The 20,063-nt window shown below is 42.4% G+C and overlaps 1 protein-coding gene across 1 annotated transcript in view; it reads right to left on the bottom strand.

Annotated features, from left to right (window-relative positions):
• Positions 1-20,063, bottom strand: part of Spag17 (sperm associated antigen 17) — a 237,311-nt gene that overhangs the window by 32,332 nt on the left and 184,916 nt on the right. Inside the window, exons 41-45 of the mRNA XM_050157515.1 lie at positions 17,001-17,100; positions 15,960-16,053; positions 13,970-14,344; positions 7,454-7,590; positions 4,330-4,514 (exon numbers count right to left, since the gene is read on the bottom strand). Coding sequence (XP_050013472.1) covers positions 4,330-4,514; positions 7,454-7,590; positions 13,970-14,344; positions 15,960-16,053; positions 17,001-17,100 — 891 coding nt within the window. The remainder of the gene's footprint in view (positions 1-4,329; positions 4,515-7,453; positions 7,591-13,969; positions 14,345-15,959; positions 16,054-17,000; positions 17,101-20,063) is intronic.

Here is a 20,063-nt window from a genome sequence, read left to right as displayed (position 1 = left end):
TTATTTATTTATTATGTATACAATATTCTGTCTGTATGTTTGAAGGCCAGAAGAGGGCGCCAGACCTCTTTACAGATAGTTGTGAGCCACCGTGTGGTTGCTGGGAACCGAACTCAGGACCTTTGGAAGAGCAGGCAATGCTCTCAACCACCGAGCCATCTCTCCAGCCCCCTGGACCTGGAATCTATAGGAAAGCAGGTTGGACAAGCCATGGATAGCAAGCCAGTAAGGAGCACTCTTCCTTGGCCTCTGCATCAGCTCCTGCTTCCAGGTTCCTGTCCTGCTTAAGTTCCTGTCTTGACTTCCTTCAAGTGATAGACTCAGAAGAGGAAGTATAAGCCAAATAAACCCTGTCCTTCACAACTTGCTTTGGGTTATGGTGTTTCATCATACCAAAAAAAAAATAACTAGAACACAGAAATTGGAAAACAATATTCTAAATTTGTGTGAAACCATAAGAGATGCTTAATATCCAAAATAATTCCCAGGAAAGAAAGCAAAGTTGGAACATCTTTAAAGCTGCTAGAAAGTTAACAGTCAAATCAAAGCAGAATGAGGCAAGTTTACAATTTGATAGGCACAAAGATCAATTGAATAGAACAGAACCCATAAGTAAATACACACACACACACACACACACACACACACACACACACACACACACACAAGGGGAGAGAAGCTTATGGACATTGATCCTGGTAATGACTTTTTGGTTATCACACCAAAAGTCAAGAACCCAATCAAGATTAAATAAGTGATCACACTAAAAAGCTTCTGTACTGCAAATGCAACAGCAAAGGGGAGTGGCATTGGAAGTAAGCAACAGGCAGAGGAAAAAGTATCTCCAAAGCATGGTCATTTAAAGTTATGAAGAACTCATAAAACTCAGTAGGACATTATTGGAAAAAAATAATAATCTGATTTAAGGAAGCACAAACGACTTGATTTAACATTTCTCTACAGAATACATAAAAATGACTGAAGGGCACATGAAAAGTATTCATAATTAATCACCAGATAAATATAAATTAAAACTATTAAGATGACCTTTGTAAGAGAAAACGCAAATGTAACTGGAGATTTTTTCTGTGTCCCACCCGGTCCTGCAATTGCTTATCAAATAATCACTCAGAAGCTTATAATTAGTTATAATTGTCTGGCCAATGGCTCAGTTATTACTAGCTAGCTCTTATATTTAAATTAACCCATTTCTATTAGTCTATGTATTGCCACGTGGCTATGGCATTACCTCATTTTCTACATGTCTTGCTTCCTTGGTGGCTTCCTAACTCCACCCTTCCTCTCCCTGTATCTCTACTTAGATTTTCTGCCTGGCTTTATTCTACATGGCTATTGACCAAATCATCTTATTTTGTAACCAATGGCAATAAAACATAAAACAGTTTCTTTATTGATTAACCAATAAAAGCAACACATATATGGAAGGACTTTCCTACACTCTGAATATATGTTGGTCTCATTGGTTGATAATAAAAGCTGCTTTGGCCTATAGCAAGGCAGAATATAGTTAGGCTGGAAAGCCAAACTGAATATAAGGAGATAGAGGGGCAGAGTGGAGTGAGATGTCAGTTAGCTGCTAGAAGAACAAGATGTATTAGAGCACGGCTAAAGCCATGAGACATGCCGGGCGGTGGTGGCGCACGCCTTTAATCCCAGCACTTGGAAGGCAGAGGCAGGCTGATCTCTGTGAGTTCTAGGCCAGCCTGGTCTACAAGAGCTAGTTTCAGGACAGGAACCAAAAGCTATGGAGAAACCCTGTCTTGAAAATCCAAAAAAAAAAAAAAATTAATAAAAAGCGATGAGACGTGTGGCAAAACGTAGATGAATAGAAATGGGTTAATTTAGAAGCAAAAGTTGTTACTAAGTAATAATCCTAAACTGTTGGGCCAAGCATTTTGTAATTAATATTGATTCTCTGAGTCATTATTTAGAAACATCTGTGGGACAGGGTGGGACAGAGAAACCTCCATTTATACTCAAAGGTAAGAAATGTTGGAGAGGGTGTGGAAGAAAAAGACTTACTGCCCTCTTGGTGGGAATGGACACAGCAGAACTTAGAGACTGAGCAGCCATTTGATCTAGCAGCCCCTCTTCTGGGAGTGTAACCAAAAAGAAATAAAACCCCCCTCTCATAAGTGTGGACAATCACTGCACTGCTGTGTGCCCTGCAGTGCTACTCACAACAGCCAACACAAGAAAACAACCGATGTTCCCATCACCAGATGTGTGGATAAAAATGAGCATCGATGGATATAAACAATGGAATAATATTCAAACTGAATCACAAGACCATGCCTTTTGCTATTGCATGGGTAAGCCCAGAGGACAGCATTCCAAGCAAAATGAGTCAGACAGAGAATATATCACCCTGCTTATATCTGGACTCTAAAAATAAATTAAGATACACAGAAATGTAGAACAAGAGTGGCTACCAGGCACTGAATCAAGGCTGAATGAGTAAACACAGGTCAAAATCTACAAAGCAATGGCCGGAGAGTTAGCTAGTGGTTAAAAGGCCCATACTGCTCAGTCTTCCAGAGGCTCTGAGTTCTGGTCCCAGCATCCCCACTGTTTTACAACTTCCTGTAACTACAATCTAGAGACTGAAAGGATCTTTCTGGCCTCTGGGGACACTCACACTTGTGTGCATGTGGACACAGGCAGACATGCATGCATATACATAATTAAAAAATAAATATTACAATAACATATACAAAGCGATAGAGGTGTAGAGCAAACAAGTCTGAGACCTACATGAGGATCAGGGGCAGGCGAAATATATTATATATAGAATTCCCACTGAATGAGTAGATTCTGGCTGCTCTTGACACACACAAAAAAATACTTGCACCACTGCAATAATCTTTGGGAATATTTATGTATCCTATGATAACATGTCATAGTTCTTAAATGTGCCTAATACCTTTTGAGAGAGCTTTCCCTATCAGGTATAAACAAATGTTGATTGAGATCATCACAGTTGGTGATTATTTAAATATAGTGTGATGGCTAGTATCAATTGTCAACTTGGCATACCTGGGAAGAGGGAACCAGATGAGAAACTGTGTCCATCAGGTTGGCCTGCAAGCAAGTCTGTGGTGTAGAGGTCCAAAAATGTGAGCCTATTTCCCCTGTTGACCAAAGGTCAGAGAATTGGTATTTACCTCTATTCTTTCAAGGTTATCTTGTTTCTACCTCAAGCAAAGGTCCCGCCTAGATTCAGAGTAGAGAGTTCTGCTTTCGCAAGGTTATTGTCAATAGGTGTGTCTAATAGCCAGCCCTTGTATTTCAGGAATAGAGAACTAGATATGTTTCTACCTCAAACAGAAGTCCAAGGTTCCAACTAAAGTTCTGATTTCCCTTAAGGAGATAACATTAGATTCCACCCAGGGAGTGGTTTGCCTACAGAATGCTTTGGTCTAGGGTGTGAGTGTGACTTGTTTTGTCCCAGCAACAGACTGTTTAACTTTGGTTGTAGCCTGTGACCTTCAACTGGTCTGTTCATTTCCTCTTATTATGTTAATACAGATTTTTTTAAAATCTTATTCCTACCTCTTAGGGTCGAGGCATTTTAGGTAATTGGAAATTAAATGTGGGCGATTTTAGTATTCACTAGAACTCCCTCCTGGCACTATTCACTATGTTCCTCTGTTTTATTATTTTTACTCGCGTCTTCATATTCTTTACTAATATTTCTAAATCCCTATGCTCCTACTCCGGCAAGTGGTATTTTTGTCGAGGCTGGACCTGACACTATGGGTGTATTGTCTTGATCAATGATTGATGGAGGAAGGCCCAGCCCACATTAGGTGCTGAGTTGTGTAAGAAAGCAGGCCAGTAAACCGTGTTCCCCCATGGTCTCTGCTTCTTTTCCTAAATCCACGTTCCTTACTTGAGTTCCTGCCCTTCATGATGGAATAGTGTAAATAAAAACAACCCTTTTCTTCTTTAAGTTGCTTTGGTCATGGTGCTTATAGCAGCAACACAGAAAAGAAGGGCATATGCTTTCAAGTTCTGAGTATTGATTATTGCAGGGCTTGTACAAATTGTTTGTTTTTTGCTAGGTGAAATTTAGAGTTGAGTGAGTAGCTTCTGCTGAAGTATGAGAAATGATTTACAGAAGGCATGAGAGCAGCTATCACATTAGTGGAGCTCAGTCAATGCTGATTTGTTGAGTGAAAGGATCAAGAAATGAACTATGTGATTATTCAGGATTCAAAATGTCGTTATAGTTCAGCAAAGGGTCATTAATACAGGAGAGATGATCTTTAGAGGAACACGGGCAGGCTCTTGGTGCCTTTGCCTTACCTGCAGAAGTCCACACCAACATTCTTGAGTTTCACAATGGTTGCATAAGTGTGTCCCTCTTTAAGCACTCCAAACTTCACCACCGGTGGGAGAAGGTGGAATCCGAAAGGGGATGCATTTGTGTTATAAATAGCGGCAGATGCAATGGAAGACGTATTCACTTTTCCCCCAACGCAATCTTCCACCTTTGGAGAGCAGAAAAATTGATAAAGTAAAAGTGGGAGTTTTTGATTAAAGAAGACACTGCTGACACCAGAGAAGGATGACTGCTTGGCCAAGGGAAGATGTAAAAGATTTATGATCTCATGCAGTCCTTACAACATCCCTATTGTTCAACTGGAGCCTCAAACTCTCCCCTGCGTGATGTGGAAAGCCCTTTTCCTCTCTCCACCCTACCAGAGAGTCTCTGAACAAAAGAAAGGCTCTGGAAAGCCCAGTTCCTCATTGCTGGTGGCAGTTGCAGCTTCCTCCCCTGAAACTGTCAGTCACCCAAGTCCCCACCTAAGCACTCAGCTTTTGATCTTTAGACCATATTTGGGCACAAATCCAGCTTGTGGAAGACACATCATCATCCCTTGCCTACAACTCATAAAATCTCCCTGCTTTAGTTCTCTGAGACCAGATAATCTACTTGTGAATTGTTCTCAGTAATAAACCTGTTGTTATACTTTTTGAATTCAGCTTAATCTGGCTTACTGCATCGGTGGGGAAACTTATAATGGGGGTTGGGGGGCAGAAAACCTATTTCATATAAAAATTATTTTAGGTTTTGCCTTAAATAAAAGAAAGTACACTTTTAGAGCTTAAAGGTCATTTGCTCAAATGCTTAAGTAGCGAAATCTCTACCCCAGGTTCTCCTGATTCTCAGATCCATGCTCTTTGCTCTGGGCAGTGGTGATCAAGAGTTGGTTAACTTCCTGCAGAGTCTTCTGGAAGACTCAAGGTTCCTGTTCCTGTTCTAGGAGTTTCAGATTCCCTGTGTCTGGAGTGAGGAGGGGTGGGCATTTAAAAAGTTCTCTGGTATTTCTAACTGTGCTGATCAGGAAGTCACAGAGGAATCTCTGCCCTCCGATCATCACCGATGTCACCAGGAGATGAAACTGCAGACATCCCTGTCACACATCAGACTTAGAGAGTCCACATCTGCATATCTGACAAACTGCTATGTAATTCATATGCACAGCCAAGCTTCCAAGCGTGATTATCAGTTACATATACAAGGTATTCTAATATGACAGCCAGCATCTGTCATGGTAGTAAAGAAATGATAGTTATTTTTTCAACTTGTGAGCATAAGGAAACATTCCTATCAGAGCTGGTGGGAAAACTTTATCTAAAAGGTGCTGAGGAAGAGAGAGACAAGAGAAACCTGCAGTGGCTGAAAAAGAGTGAGCCAGGCAGGGCAGGGTGAAAGAGCAAGTTGTTGTTGTTGTTGTTTTTTTTTTTTTTTTTTTTTTTGGATGTTTCAAGACAGGGTTTCTCCGTAGCTTTTTGGTTCCTGTCCTGGAACTAGCTCTTGTAGACCAGGCTGGCCTCGAACTCACAGAGATCCGCCTGCCTCTGCCTCCCGAGTGCTGGGATTAAAGGCGTGCGCCACCACCACCCGGCTAAAGAGCAAGTTTAACAAATATACTGTATTGCTCCATTTTCAATATGAGGAGCTCTTAGTGCTCATCGGAGTCACAGAGAATGAGACGGGCTGGGCTCTTTCCCTCTGGAGGGTGGCTGGTGCCTGCTGCTCTCGGGACACTGAGAGCTGGAAAGCCTGTGAGGTGACTGAGCCCAAGATCAGGAGAGGGGGCCATTTGTATCCTAAGCCAACAAGGTAAGGAATTTGGGAAGAGGACGTGTCCTGATCTATAGGGGAAGAGAACAAGGATTTCTCATGACAGGGTGGGATGGGACAGTATGACCATAACATAGGTCAACAACCTTTAAAAAACCCACTGTCTTATCAAAGCCAGCCTGTCATTTTTGCCTTTTCCGTATGCTGGCATCCCATTATGCAGAATTATATATTAAAAACTTGTTTCCAGGAAACTCTTGAATTTATTGTTATATTTCCAGCAACACGAGATCTTATTTTGTGCTGGCCTAAGTTCTTTGGACTTTATCCTAAACATTGTTAGGTTTTGGGGTTGCAGTTCAGGGGCACAGTCCTTTGGGGTTAGAGGTTATGAGATAGGTTGTTAACGCCACAGACAGACAGGCAAGGGCTCAGAGAAGACTGCAGGACCCACTGATAGCGCACCTGTAAAACAGGATTCCGGTGAGATTCAGCTGCGCTCACCCAAAGGGAAGTGTCTGCAGGGACAGCCAGCCTGTCTCCCAAGAGACCACAGATCTATACATAGCCCCTACACCTGCATCAATGTCCGCACTCCAAAGCCCCTTTCTCACCCCCAGCTAGCTTCCCCCCTTGCTGGCTCCCTTCATTGCCCGAGAGGAGGTTCCCCTCAGTGTGCTGTGCTAACTCACACAGCCCCATCTGTTGAAGTCAGACTCTGGTTTCTTTCTGTCTTCTGTCTCTTTATGCTACCTCAGACATCTAACACGTGTGGCAGAGCCAGGGGTCCCTTCTTACAGGCTTCAGAGGAAGCAGCTGCGGAAGGAGATTAAAAAGTTTCCTTTTCTTTTGGCCCAGGGCTGGCAGTTCCTAGAAGGGATCAGGCAGTGTTGAGCATAGAATGCCAGGTGACCAGCATATAGCCCTGGTGGTTGTCCTTAACTGAGGGTCCACAGGTCAGGGAGGGCAAGCTTCTAGGCCAACAAGTGACTTTAGTTCTGCAAATACAGAAGACTGTAGCTTTAGGAATTATCACCATTTACCCAGAATGGAGGAAGATTAAAAATGGCATAGTCTTGGCTAACAATGAGATGAGAGGCTAGTGATCCCTTTAGCCAGTAGAGAACACCTGAATAATTTTCTCCAAAGTGACCGTTCCTAGGAACCTGCCAACTGGCTGATGGAACTCAGAAGCTGGTGTGAGCCAGTGGCAGTAAGGCACTACCTTTTCTATACCCCCTCCCCCCGGAGAAAGAGTAGGGCACAGGACAGGCATGGGCCTCAGTGATTTCAACTATCCAGAATGCCCTGGGAGACATGCCCAAGTTTCTCTGTTACCTTGGCAAGAGGTTGAGACTTAGGCTTGGAACCCATCAGATAATGAGGTAACCTCACTTTCTCTTTTCTTGCTTGTCCAGTAACATCCTGCAGCAATGACTGGGTTGGAATTTTGATCGGCATAAAAATGTCTGGCTCTGTTAGAGAAAAAGCATAATCAGGGCACAGCTAAGATGTGTGTCACACTGCCAGAGCATAGATAAGCACGGACCAGCCTGGAAACTTCTCTAGTCATTTTTTTCAAATTAGTTTTTAGTTTTTCAAAAAAATATTTACTTTGTTATTTATGGGCATGCATATGTGTGCGTATTTGCATGTGCAAGTGTGTGTACATGTGCATGTGCTTGTTAGTGTGTATGTGTGTATGTACATGGGCATGTGCTTGTTAATGTGTATGTGTGTGTGTGTAGGTGCATGTGCCCCAGAGGTCAGAAGAAGGCATTGGATCCCCTGGATCTCTAGCTACAGGTGGTTGTGAACTGTCGGATGTGGGTTCTGGGAGACAAATCTCTTTCTCTACAAGAGCAACGCTCTGGTTGGCTGAGCCATTTCTTCATCTCCATCCCTGTCATTAAGCCTTAGAGAACTTGTTTAAAAGAAATGAAAGCTTTTATCAGTTTCCATTTTCTATTTGTACATTTTGCTAGGCTGTTCTACATGTATTACCCTATCTCTGTTTCTTACAACTTCTCTATGAGAGGGCAGGCAGATCCTGTTGGCATCACTAAGAAACCAGAATTCTCAGTTTTCTTGTAACTTCCTTATGATGAGCTCGCCGTACACTTTCAAGATCCTTACCATGAAACGAGCAAGAGCAGCCGCTGAAACAGCAACTCCAAAAGATTTCCTTGTACTAAGGGGGTACGCCATTAAGAAATTTAGATTCTATTTTGATTTCTATAGCTCTAAAATATGGCATAGTAATTATAAACGAATTAAACCAGATATTTATATCTTTAGACTTGTACATTTTTTTTGGTCTCTCCCAGTCATTTGGAGGGTAAAGAGATGAATCACCCACAAAGCTACCGCTGTTTATATTCCCTCCAAATAATCAGGAAGTTAAACTAAAAATTGTACTTAAATCATCCCACTTAAAAATCTTTTGTTGGGGTGGGGGTACTGGAGAGATGGCTCAGTGATTGCCGAGTACTTGTTGCTTTTCCAGAGGACCTGGGTTCACATCCCAGAATCCACATCGGGAAGCTCACAGCCACCTGTCATTCCAGCTCCGAAGAATCTGACACCCTTTTTTTAGCCTCTGCAGACACCTGCATACAAGTAGTGGACAATTGCATGCGCACGCACACACACACACACACAAATTTGGGGATGCTTCAGGTCACAAAGTGAGGGGAAAAAAAGACCTGAGCTTGCACCACATTGAAAATTAATTCTATATAGAGCAACTCATTTTGCCCTTGAAAAACCATCTAAGTGAGGACAGTGAGGACACTAGAAGCAAGAGGCTGCCTTAGGAAGCTGAGGAGGGGTTGACAGGACCTGGAGGGTAAGGTTCTGAGGGCTGTGAGGGGGGTGCTGAGGGAGCCTAAGGCGGCTGAAGGGAGCCTACCAGCTGCTAATCTCAGTGTCCTAGCTAGACCTCCTTCTGCTTTCAGTTTTACCCCACATCCATCTGGGTCCATAGCATTTGGTCATCAGGATGGCACATGCCCCAAGTAGAGCCATAAAGAATGTGTCTGGGTAATTCTACCAAAGCTGACAGGGATAACACCATTTTGTCTATTGAATTGTAGATCTGGAAGAGTTGGATTGGGCCTCTAGGGTCAGGATGCTTGCCACATGGAAGTAACCTGTCCTTTGTAGACGAGAACAGAACCAAGTGAAGGGAAGAAGTTGATGGGACAAGAAGAAGGCAGCGAGAATGCAAAGACAGTCAAACCAGCAAACATGCACTCATGGAAGGCCTAGGAGCCAGAGGCAGCCACCTGTGGGGTTGGCCCCAACTCCTTGTCTCTGGTTTGCTTTTGAGCAGAAGCAAACCTACTTCCTCTCCCATTTTTAATTGAATTCGTGTTTTCTCATTTAAAAATCAAAAAGCCCTAGTGAACACAGCAGAAGTATATTCCACCTCTTTACAGATGAGTAGAGCAGAAAAGTGAACTCGTCAAAGAGATAGTGAGTGTCGGGGCTGGAATGTAAAACACAAGTCAGATTCCACAGGGCCCCAAAACTTTCTGGGCACAGCTATCTCAGGGTAGCTTCTGGAAAAACAGATTCGCAGGCCATAGGTTAGACAGGCCCCACTGTCAATCAAAGCAAGCAGAATCTCTGGAGGTAGAGCTTAGCAGTTAGCATTCTGGTGTCTAAGGGCCACCAGGCTTCACGTAGGCATCCATTGTAACAGCTGGATCCAATGGGGACTAATTATCTGCTCACATGGTTATTACCCCTGATAGAAAATGCCGATGAGGAGTATGCTATGCCGTGTGCTGCACTAAGCAGTTCATGTACATTAAGTAGCTCAATTTTCATAAGCCTCTTATGCATATATTCATGCGCATGCCATGATTTCTGGCAGAAGAGGCCATTGAAGAACTACAAATTATTTGCCTCACAGCATTTTAAATAAGTTAACTTTGGAACCTTGATCCTCCTTTTTTTCTCACATACTCATTCAGTCTTACTGGCTTCATGTCCACGATATATTTCTAAGTAATTAGCTTCTTACCGTCTTTCTCTTATGTGTGTATATGTTGAATGTGTATGTACACATTTCTGTGTATGTGTGTAGTGTGGTGTATGAGACGTGCAGAGGCTAGATGTTGATGCTGGGTATCTTCTTCAATTGCCTTCCACCTCAACCTTTGAGACAGCATCTCTTGCTGAACCGGGGGTCTACCAACTTGGTTAGTCTTGCTGGCCAGCAAGCTCCAGGATCCTCCTGTCTCTGCCTCCAAATCTTTGGAATGACAGGCATGCGCTGTTGCATCCAGGTCTTTATATGTGGGTGTCTGGATAGTTAAACTCAAGTCCTCATGCTGCGTGGTAGGCGTTTTACCAACTAGGCCATCTCCTCAGCCCGTCTTTCATCCTCTCCACTTGGCCATGTGAATCCAAGTCTTTGATAATTTTTATCTGCACAATTTCTGTCACTTCCTGCTGCCCCCACTTTCTACTACTTCATTCTCTTGCCACAAGCTCTTATCACAACCATCACAGGGATCTTTTATGTCTATGTGTTTTGTGGGATATTTGTACACTGTGTGAAGGTATATTGCTGTGACTGGGATAATAAAAAGCTGAATGGCCAAAAGCTAGGAAGGAGGTATAGGCGGGACTTCCAGGTAGAGAGAAGAGGAGGAATCAAGGCATGTGGGACATGGCAGGAGACACAGAGAGGAAACAGAAGATGCAAAGTGGAATAGTGGTGATGCCACATCATAGAATGTGGATTAATATACATTGGTTAATTTAAGTTATAAGAGCTAGTTAGTGCTGTGGGACAATGATCTTGTACCCTGTAAAGATTTGTCAGTTGTATTGCTTTAATAAAATGCTGATTTTATTATATATATATAATATATTATTATTATTATAGTAGCCAGACAGGAAGTATAGATGGGGAGACTAGGCAGGAAGTAGAGGTGGGATGACATGAACAGCAGACTTCTGGGAAGAGGAAAGATGCACCTAGACACAGAGGAAGCAAGATGAGAATGCTTTGCTGATAAAAGATACCAAGCCTTGTAGCTAACACAAACAAGAATTATGAGCTAATTTAAGACATAAGAAAAGAGCCTGAGGCCGGGCGGTGGTGGCGCACGCCTTTAATCCCAGCACTTGGGAGGCAGAGGCAGGAGGATCTCTGTGAGTTCGAGACCAGCTTGGTCTACAGAGCTAGTTCCATGACAGGCTCCAAAGCCACAGAGAAACCCTGTCTCGAAAAACCAAAAAAAAAAAAAAAAAGAAAAGAAAAGAAAAGAAAAGAAAAGAGCCTGATCTAATAGGCCAACCAGTTTATAATTAATGTAGGCCTCTGTGTTTTTCTGTGGGACTGAATGGCTGTAGAACTGGGCAGGACAGAAACTTCTGCCAACAAGTTAGGAACAAGCCTAAGCTATAGGATGAGCATTCGTAATTAACAAGTCTCTGTCATCATTCGGGAGCTGGTGGCACAAAGAAAAGTATGCTTACATACGATGGCTAACATGGGGCCTCAATATCCACATAGAGCCTAAGAGAGCCATCTCTCAGGTAGTCTCTGCATACAGAAGTGCGGTTCTTTTCAGGGGACCTCCTGGGCAGCAGAGCACTTGAGCATCTGGCATGCTAGGTAAAAATGCCAGCCACATCATGAACATAACAGCTTCCTAAGCTGGGGCAGTAAATTCACCCACTTGAGGCTCTGATGGGTGGAGCCAGCTGCTAGAGTCATTCAGCAGCTGGTGTGGTCATTCAAGGTTTTTCTCATAGTCACAGAATGCTGCAGATGCCCAGAAAGCCAGGTCCAGGCTGAGAAAAGTCTCTGAACAAATAGAGCATGCTTAAAAATGTGCTTGGAAGCTAGAGAGAAGAAAATGGGTATAGACAGTCACAGAAAAAATAGTTTAAAAATAACAAGTCTTTAAAGAAAGAGTAAAATAATATAAAAAATAAGCCACGTGAAGATGGGAAATACACAGGGCGTCTGGTTCCAGTGTGTTTTTTTTAAATGCTATTGTACAAAAACCCATAGCTGTTGAGAGACATTTTATTCTGTAAACTGATAAATTAGACCAACCTATAAATTTTAAGGAAATCTTAATTTCAAAATGGAAGTCAGAAAATATGCTGCATTGGAGGAGAGGTTATGCCTTTGTTTCCACAGGAAGCCAAGTTATGGTTCTCTTCAAAGTAAATGATCAGAGTTGACTGGGAGAGACCTCCTGAAAATCTTGGCTATAGACATAAAAAAGAAACCAAGAAGACTAAAGGATAGGTGACATATACGCTGATTCCATTACATGGTAACAGCTCTGAGACTGGATGGGGCATGATAAATCTTGTTGGCTGCAAAGTTCTTATGACTTATTATTAAATGTCATCCTTTTATATGGCATGGATAAAGGTTTGGTTGTACAGTACAAATGAACTTATAAAGATGCCTTTTACCTGCTCAAATGCAGAACAAAAAGATACATCTTTAGCTGGCTTGTACACATTGCATATTCCATACTTGTACTAATGCAGATTATATATAAATATATGATATAGTATATTTGCAATGTATATAAATACATATGATATATTATATGTTATATATATATACATATATATAACCTTTAAAAGTTTGTGTGTTTTCAGAAAGAAAAAAGGACCAAACACCAATGGAAACAAATAGCCCAGGTTATCTAGCCTCCCAAAATGCTTCTGTAGCAGTTTCCTCAAAATTATGCATTCAGAACAGTTTTAAAGCTGCTAGCTGAGATGGCCCAGCATCACAAACTACTCCATCCAGGACTTTGGAGAAGCTCTACACTTTCCCATCATACATAGACTAAACAAACAAACAAACAAAAATACAGCTAGCTCTCTCAGGACTTGACCATTATCTCAATTTTCTCAAGGTCCCCTAAAAATGCTGTTGCCCCAAGACAACAGGAAGCAGTCTAGAGAACATGATGCCCAGACTCCCAAGAGGTATGGTGGGTAATTTTTGGTCATTTGGTGGGTTATGGATGTTTGTTATCCTTTAGGGGCTTTGGTTACAAATTGTTATTGGTCATGGTCAGGAAAAATGCTGAACAAAGGAGATTAGATTCAAGGATTTTTTTTAAAAAGAGAAAAAGTGGGCTATAAAATTGACAGGGTGAAAGGGTAGATTACTGAATTTACTTTAAACTAAAAAGCAACTATTAATCTCAAATATTTTATATTAGTATGGATTTTTGTATATTAACACAAATTTACGGTTATATTTTGTTAGAAAATACTCTGTACATGTTTCCACTCTTGTTTAAGATTTTCTTAGAAGCCAGGTGGTGGTGGAGCATGCTTTTAATCCCAGCACCCGGGAGCTAGAGACAGGCTAGCCTAAATTTATAATCATATTGCTTCATCTCAAATGGTGTAATTGCTTCTTTTAAAACTTTTGCATGCATGAGTGTTTTGCCTGCATGTATGCCTATGAACTATGTATATCTGGTGCCCAAGGTAGCCAGAAGAGATATTGGCTATCCAGGAACCAGAGTTACAGATGGTTGGAAGCTCCATGTGGCTGCTTGGAATAGAATCTTAGTACTCTAGAGGAGCAACCAACACCACTTTCCCTTCCCCGAGTAATCTCTTAAACGTATACATTTGGAGGTGCCGGGAGAAGGGTCAGTTAGTGGAGCACTTGCTGCACATGAAGACCCGAGCTTGGATCTTCAGCATCCATGTTTGGGCACGGCAGTAGGTGCCTGAAATCTCAGTGCTGGAGACACAAGACAGGAGAATCCTGTATTCTGAAGAAATACAGCATTTACTTCGAATCTGTGAGATAAAGCAAGTGGCTGTGGCGGCCATACATACCTTCATTAGGAGGTCTGGTGACATTTTCAAGTTGGTTTTGGCTTGCAGCCTCCTTGACAAATTTTGTTAAAATTTCAAGTTGGTTTTGGCTAGCAGACTTCTTAGTAGCTATTTTTAAAGTTTCACTTTTGTTCTGAATATCGGATTCCTTGGAAGATTTGGTTACAATTTCAGTTTCCTTTGGACTCTCAGACTCTTGGGAAGGTTGTGCTAAATTTTCAGTTTGGTTTTGGTTAGAAGACTTCTTGATAGGTTGAGTTACATTTTCAGTATCACTTAGGCTAGCAGGCTCCTTGATATTCTCAGCAACCTCTTCTTTTGGAAGGGGAGGTATATTTGCAGCTTCTTGTTCTACACCTGAAGTCAGTGTGGAATCTGCAAGTCCCCAAACAAACAATGCAAGTTACGTTATGGCCAATGAAACAGGGACAACTAACACCGAACAATGAATTTCTCAATGAAAAAAGCGCTCCCCATTCTCCTCATACGATGATGGTACAAGGCCATCATTGAGAGATTCCTCATAATGATTGGTGTTTGCCACTAACAAACAAGGCAGCTCCTGCAGAGCAAATACTCCCTAGGAACTGGCTGGATCTTGTGGGCATTATGGCCAGCTAGAACTGTCTCCAGCCTGAGGCTAAGCAATCTGCCTCTGCATTCACCTACTAAACAAAAATGATTTCCAAAAATTTATCTCTTCATTAAAACAGGTATCTTTAAGAAACAGGTACAATATGAAACAAAGTTAAAAAAAAATGTATGTATGATTGAGGAGACACGTAGATTTCAGCTTGTGTATATGTGAATCCTGGATGAGCATGCTGCTAGCTGCAGCTGCCCCGGTGGAGTGGGCTTGGCTTACTCTTGTTTCTCCAAGGTGTGGCACAGAGCCCAGGAACTCAGATCACCTGATCTCGCCTCACCACAACTACAAGTGATTTCTCCAGCCTCGATCTCTGCTTAGCAAGCTCTATTTGAAAGAATATGCCTTTTTTTTTTTTTTCTGGCCACACACATTCTGGGTAGATGAACTGTAGGGATGACATTCAGCAGTGGAAACTTCTACCAGGGTCTTTGCACTTTTTTTTACTAAGAAGAACCACGAAATCCCATTTCATTGTCAACCCTGTGAGCATCCATCTGCTGAAAATATGGACATCCTCTTTTTATCCATGCTCCCATCACTATCTCTAAGAAATGAACAGTTCTGCAATGCCCTCTGTTAAATAGTCCCCTAATAAAACTGCGTGTTTCCTGATTCTACCTGTTCCATGTTGTTCCTATGTCATACAGTGTCTTTGGAATGACAACAATTGTCCCATCATTTGGTTTAAAGGTACTGACTCTGAGTGGGTGTCTGAAGTGCTGGGGCTGAACCCAAGGTCACATGCCTGTTGACCAAGGGCTCTACAATGGACGAACCATCTATCCTGACACTGGCTTGTTTGAAGAAACCACCACAGCTGCACTGTGCACTGTCTACAGACAGGTACACATTTATCTACTAGGTCCTCTTCATTAGATTCAGATCGAGGATTTTTGACATGAATTCTGTATAGTTACTATGTACTCCGAGAGAAAGACTCTCAGTAGTAGACAGCCTTCCATTTGGTGAAACTTGACTTCTTAGCTAAGGTGTCAAATACTGCATCTCCATTGTCCATGTATTTTCATTTTGTTTGCTGTAATTAACAAGCATGCGTGTTATTTTGAGACCATGTGAATGCCACGTTCTCAGAAAAACCTTTCGTTAATCCTTTGGTTAGTCAGATCTAAACGCTCTTAGGCACAAGAAATAAATCTGAAATTCAATTTATGTCTTTCTCCCCTTATATAATTCAGGCATATCTGTAGTATGCAGGTAATAGCAAATCCTGTCACTACTTGTCATTAAGACAATGGTCGGTAAGAACTAGATAGCCACAAGGGGCCTCATGGGGCGTGACTCAGTTCAGGTCAGGTGACAGGAGTCATATAAACACCTTACCTGAATGCAGATCCGGAACAGCTGCTGTGGCTGTGTCTTCCGTTTTCTTTGTAACAGGAGGCAGGTTTTTGGAAAGCTTCTCCATATAATCATACTTAAAGGAAACGCACAGGATGTACTTCAGATACACACTTATTTTATGCAACTGTCACAAATGTTAGTTAAGTCAACAGGCACTGCCGACAAGACTCCGAGGATGAAGCTGAAAGCTGAAATTCTCTAAGAGACTAATTGACCTCTAGTCGTTGCTAATCAGTCGTGGTTTTTGAAATTTCCTCTGATTAATAATAGTATCCTTAATTTTTGAGAACTCCAGGGCATTGTGGACACATGAAAGTGTTCACTTTGTTTTGAAGCTTCAGCGGTGAGGGACTCTGAGAGGCTGTGAGGGACTATGAGGGACTTTGAGGGACTGTGAGGGGACGTGAGAGGCAGTGAAAGGCAGTGAGGTGCAGTGAGGGGCAATGAGGGGCGGTGAGGGGCCGTGAGGGGCTGTGAGGGGGCTGTGAGGGGCAGTGAGGGGCTGTGAGGGGTTGTGAGGGGGCTGTGAGAGGCAGTGAGGGGCAGCGAGGGGCCATGAGGGGCTGTGAGGAGCATGAAGGAACAGTGAAGGGCATTAAATGGCATGTTAGTCTGTGGCTTAGGGTCTTAGGAGGGGGTTGGCGTGGAAGAGGAGAATGTTCGGTGTCTCTGGGGGTCTAAGAGCCCACACTAACTTAATGGTTTTTTAACAGTTGAGGATTGATGAAGCTCTGATGAAACGTAACCATAATTAGAGTCTGTTAGCAGTTGGCAAATAAACAAAAGCAAGGACGTGGCCCAAAGAAAACCTTAGAAAGGAAGCAAAAGAGGGTCACATGCACTAGGGAAGGAGGGAAAGTCCCCTCCATGTGCTTGTGTGAAAATAGATGGGAAACATGAGAATTATTTGGCCAGATTGCTACAATAGGCAAATAAACAGCATCAGGAAAAAAGCTTACAGGTTAACATGCAGAGCATCATTTTATAGAAATTAAATTATTATGAATTACGTTCAGTTACCTGTGTCTTAAATAGCGGGCCCAGTTCAGACTTAAAATAAGGTGGTACTTCTTTGTTTCTAATTTGCGACAGGTAATTTTGTGTTTTCTCAATAGTGTTCCTGGTTCACATTTCCACAATGATATGCAAAAGAACACACAAAACACATTGAAAAGTTATTTGCCCATGCTTTAGCCCCAGATCCCACTGGATACCACTGCACTCACCGACAGTAAAACCGAGAAGGGAAAACTGAATGGACTCTTTTGTTTCCCGTTGAGGCAGGGTCTTACTACCTAGTCTTGGCTGGCCTGGAAATGGCTTTGTAGACACTTGGCCTTGAGCACACAGAGACCTATCTGCCTCTGCCTTCCAATTACTGGGATTCAAGGTGTGTGACACCCAGAGTCTTTTATTGGGAGTGCCGTGTTCACGGTTTGCAGACACATTTCTTACTTTGTAAATCTTTGTAAATCAGATTTTTGTATGAGACAGGGACTAATGATGCCAGCTGATCTCAAATGTTTATAAAGCCAAGGTGCCAGTGGTTGAGGGGTTTTTTTTTTTTTTTATGTTGTGAGGTTCTCTGGAGTTGAAGTGACAGCCATGGGCTTCCATTATTGCAGTAGCAGGAGCAGCCATGGCATGGCTGTGAGCTGGGTTTTCCGAATCATAATGCCTCTACTGAGAAGGCCAAGCCAGGAGCTCTAAACTGGGGTTATTGGGTAAGCCTTGTTATCTCCGTTTTATAGTAATAACCTCAAGGTGTAGGGAGACTAGATACCTATCCTATGGCATAATCAATACAGGGTGGAGCTGAACAAGCTGGGTTATATATCTTTAATCTTGTGATCTTGACAACTGTACCTTCTAAGCAACAGTCAGCTATCCAGACTGATAATCCTCATATTTTATAGGTAAATAAACCGAATCCCTGAAGTGAAACAGCCAGTTGGCATAGTAGAGTTCACAAGAAATCATACTGCCGCTACCCCTAGACATGCGGACTCTGAGACCAGTGACCGTACATAGACCGCATGCCCATCTTATTTAAACTACTTTAATTTGCCATTGAAATACCTCTGTCTCCTGCCTCATGGGACTTTCCCATCAAGCCGGGTAGGCTGGAGGTTGTCCATGGCTCTCTTACAGCTGTTCTTAAGCAGGAGGCAGTGAACCTGGAAATCCAGAGGCCTACATCTCTTTGTTCTAGGCTCAGTGTTGGTTCTTTCATGGGACCTCGTATTCACTGTACACTTTCCGTGCCCCTGACATACTGGTTATCTTATCCTTGGCCCTCATTTCTTGTTCCCATTATTTTTTCTGTTCATGCCACACATTTAATTATGGATCTCGCCTTCCCTTGCTGTGATGAACTACTCAAACTTATATTTCAATTATTTCAATTGTTAAAATAGTGGGTAACTCATGAATAAGCACAGAATTTAAAAGGTGCTCAAAGAGTATATTCATAGACGCTTGACAACTATGTATGTATGTACAGACCCTGTATGAGAACGGGCCTGACAGATGCAGGAGGGACTCAGGGGGCCCTATGTCTTGCTTGTTAGACTCGGGGAGATGGAGATAGTGCCTTTGTTTGTGTACCTACTGATGACCCCACCAAGCTCTAGTGGAAAGACTCAATCCATAGTCACATAGGCAGCTCTGACTAAATGAGTCACACAACAAACTAAAGTCATGAATCCGAGAAGGGACAGGGATGGGGGAGGGGGCGAAAAGGGGAGAGGGAGTGGGAAGGAGGCTGGGAGGGGTAGGAGAAGGACAAGAGGGATGCAGGAAAAACAGCAGCTGGAATGCACTGAGTGCATGTTCAAAGTTGCAGCTGGAATGCACTGAATGCATGTACGAAGTTGTCAGAGAGCTTAAACAATCATCATGTTAATTCTCATCATTTTGGGGTCATGATGATATTCTTCTTCTTATTAGCCATGTCTATCATCTTACAGGAATAGCAATTTGAGATTGGTAACAAAATTTAAAAGTACATTTTAAAAAAGCAAGTCACTGTCTCCCGCTGTCCCCTGAACATCCAGTCTCATTCCCCACTGGCAGCCTCTCATACACTGTTTCTAGGCCAGAAAACCTGGAAAGGGTTTTTCTAGCCTTTCCTTGAAGAAGGTCATGAGATCCCCCAGGAGTCTTGCCCTCCCCGTGTGAAGAGGAAACGGGCATCACTATCTGTAAGATGGAGGGATGCCTGACTATCTGAGCATTCAGGCCCCATTGGTTCTACCAGTTTATTACTATTAGGTGATATTCTTTTCCTGTCATATTTATTCATAACTCTCTATTCATCAAATGGGGCATAGAGATATACAGGCCCAGTCTTCTTTTTGGATTTTCATTTCTTTATGACATCCCCTGTCTTACATTAAATGTAAACAAATCCAGTCTGTCTTTTGTTCCAGAGATCTCAGTTAGGGACCTAAGATGTGTAGGAACAAAAGGTGTCTTCCACTACTGACAACATGCATCCTCCAGTTCAGTCTTGTAAGTGGAGAAACAAAATACATCCTAAAATGTAACCCAACACCTAAATGAAGGCGATGTTTCTGAAAGGAGCAACTCATGTGTGGTGGAATATTAGTTGAAGATGTGTTACATTTGTTTATGATGTGGAATGTTTAATGATGCAAAGGTGCCTTGTATTCTTTTATGTTGCATTTGTTTAACTCAGTGAAGCTGTGTTATTTTGCATGTCTGAAACACCTGCTTGGTCTAATAAAGAGCTGAATGGCCAATAGCTAGGCAGAAGAGGGACAGGCGGGGCTGCCAGGCAGAGAGAATAAATAGAAGGGGAGAGAAAAAAGAGGAGACCGAGAAAAGGAGGAGAGGGAGATGCCAAGGTCAACCACCCAACAGCACAGTCAGACATGGAGTAAGAAGGAAAGAAAAGGATATACAGAAATAGAAAAAAAAAATAAAGCCCAGAGCAAAAGATAGATGGGAAAATTTAAGAAAAGCTAGATAGAAACAAGCCAAGCTAGGGTCAGGCATTCATAATTAAGAAAAAGTCTCTGTGTGGTTTATTTAGGAGTAAATAAGGGTGTGTGTGTGTGT

Source organism: Alexandromys fortis, unplaced genomic scaffold (genome assembly GCF_014885135.2).
Source record: "Alexandromys fortis isolate MF-2015 unplaced genomic scaffold, M_Fortis_MF-2015_v1.1 scaffold_78, whole genome shotgun sequence".
In the NCBI taxonomy this organism is placed as follows: Eukaryota; Metazoa; Chordata; class Mammalia; order Rodentia; family Cricetidae; genus Alexandromys; species Alexandromys fortis.
This window is presented reverse-complemented; position numbering and strand designations above follow the sequence as displayed.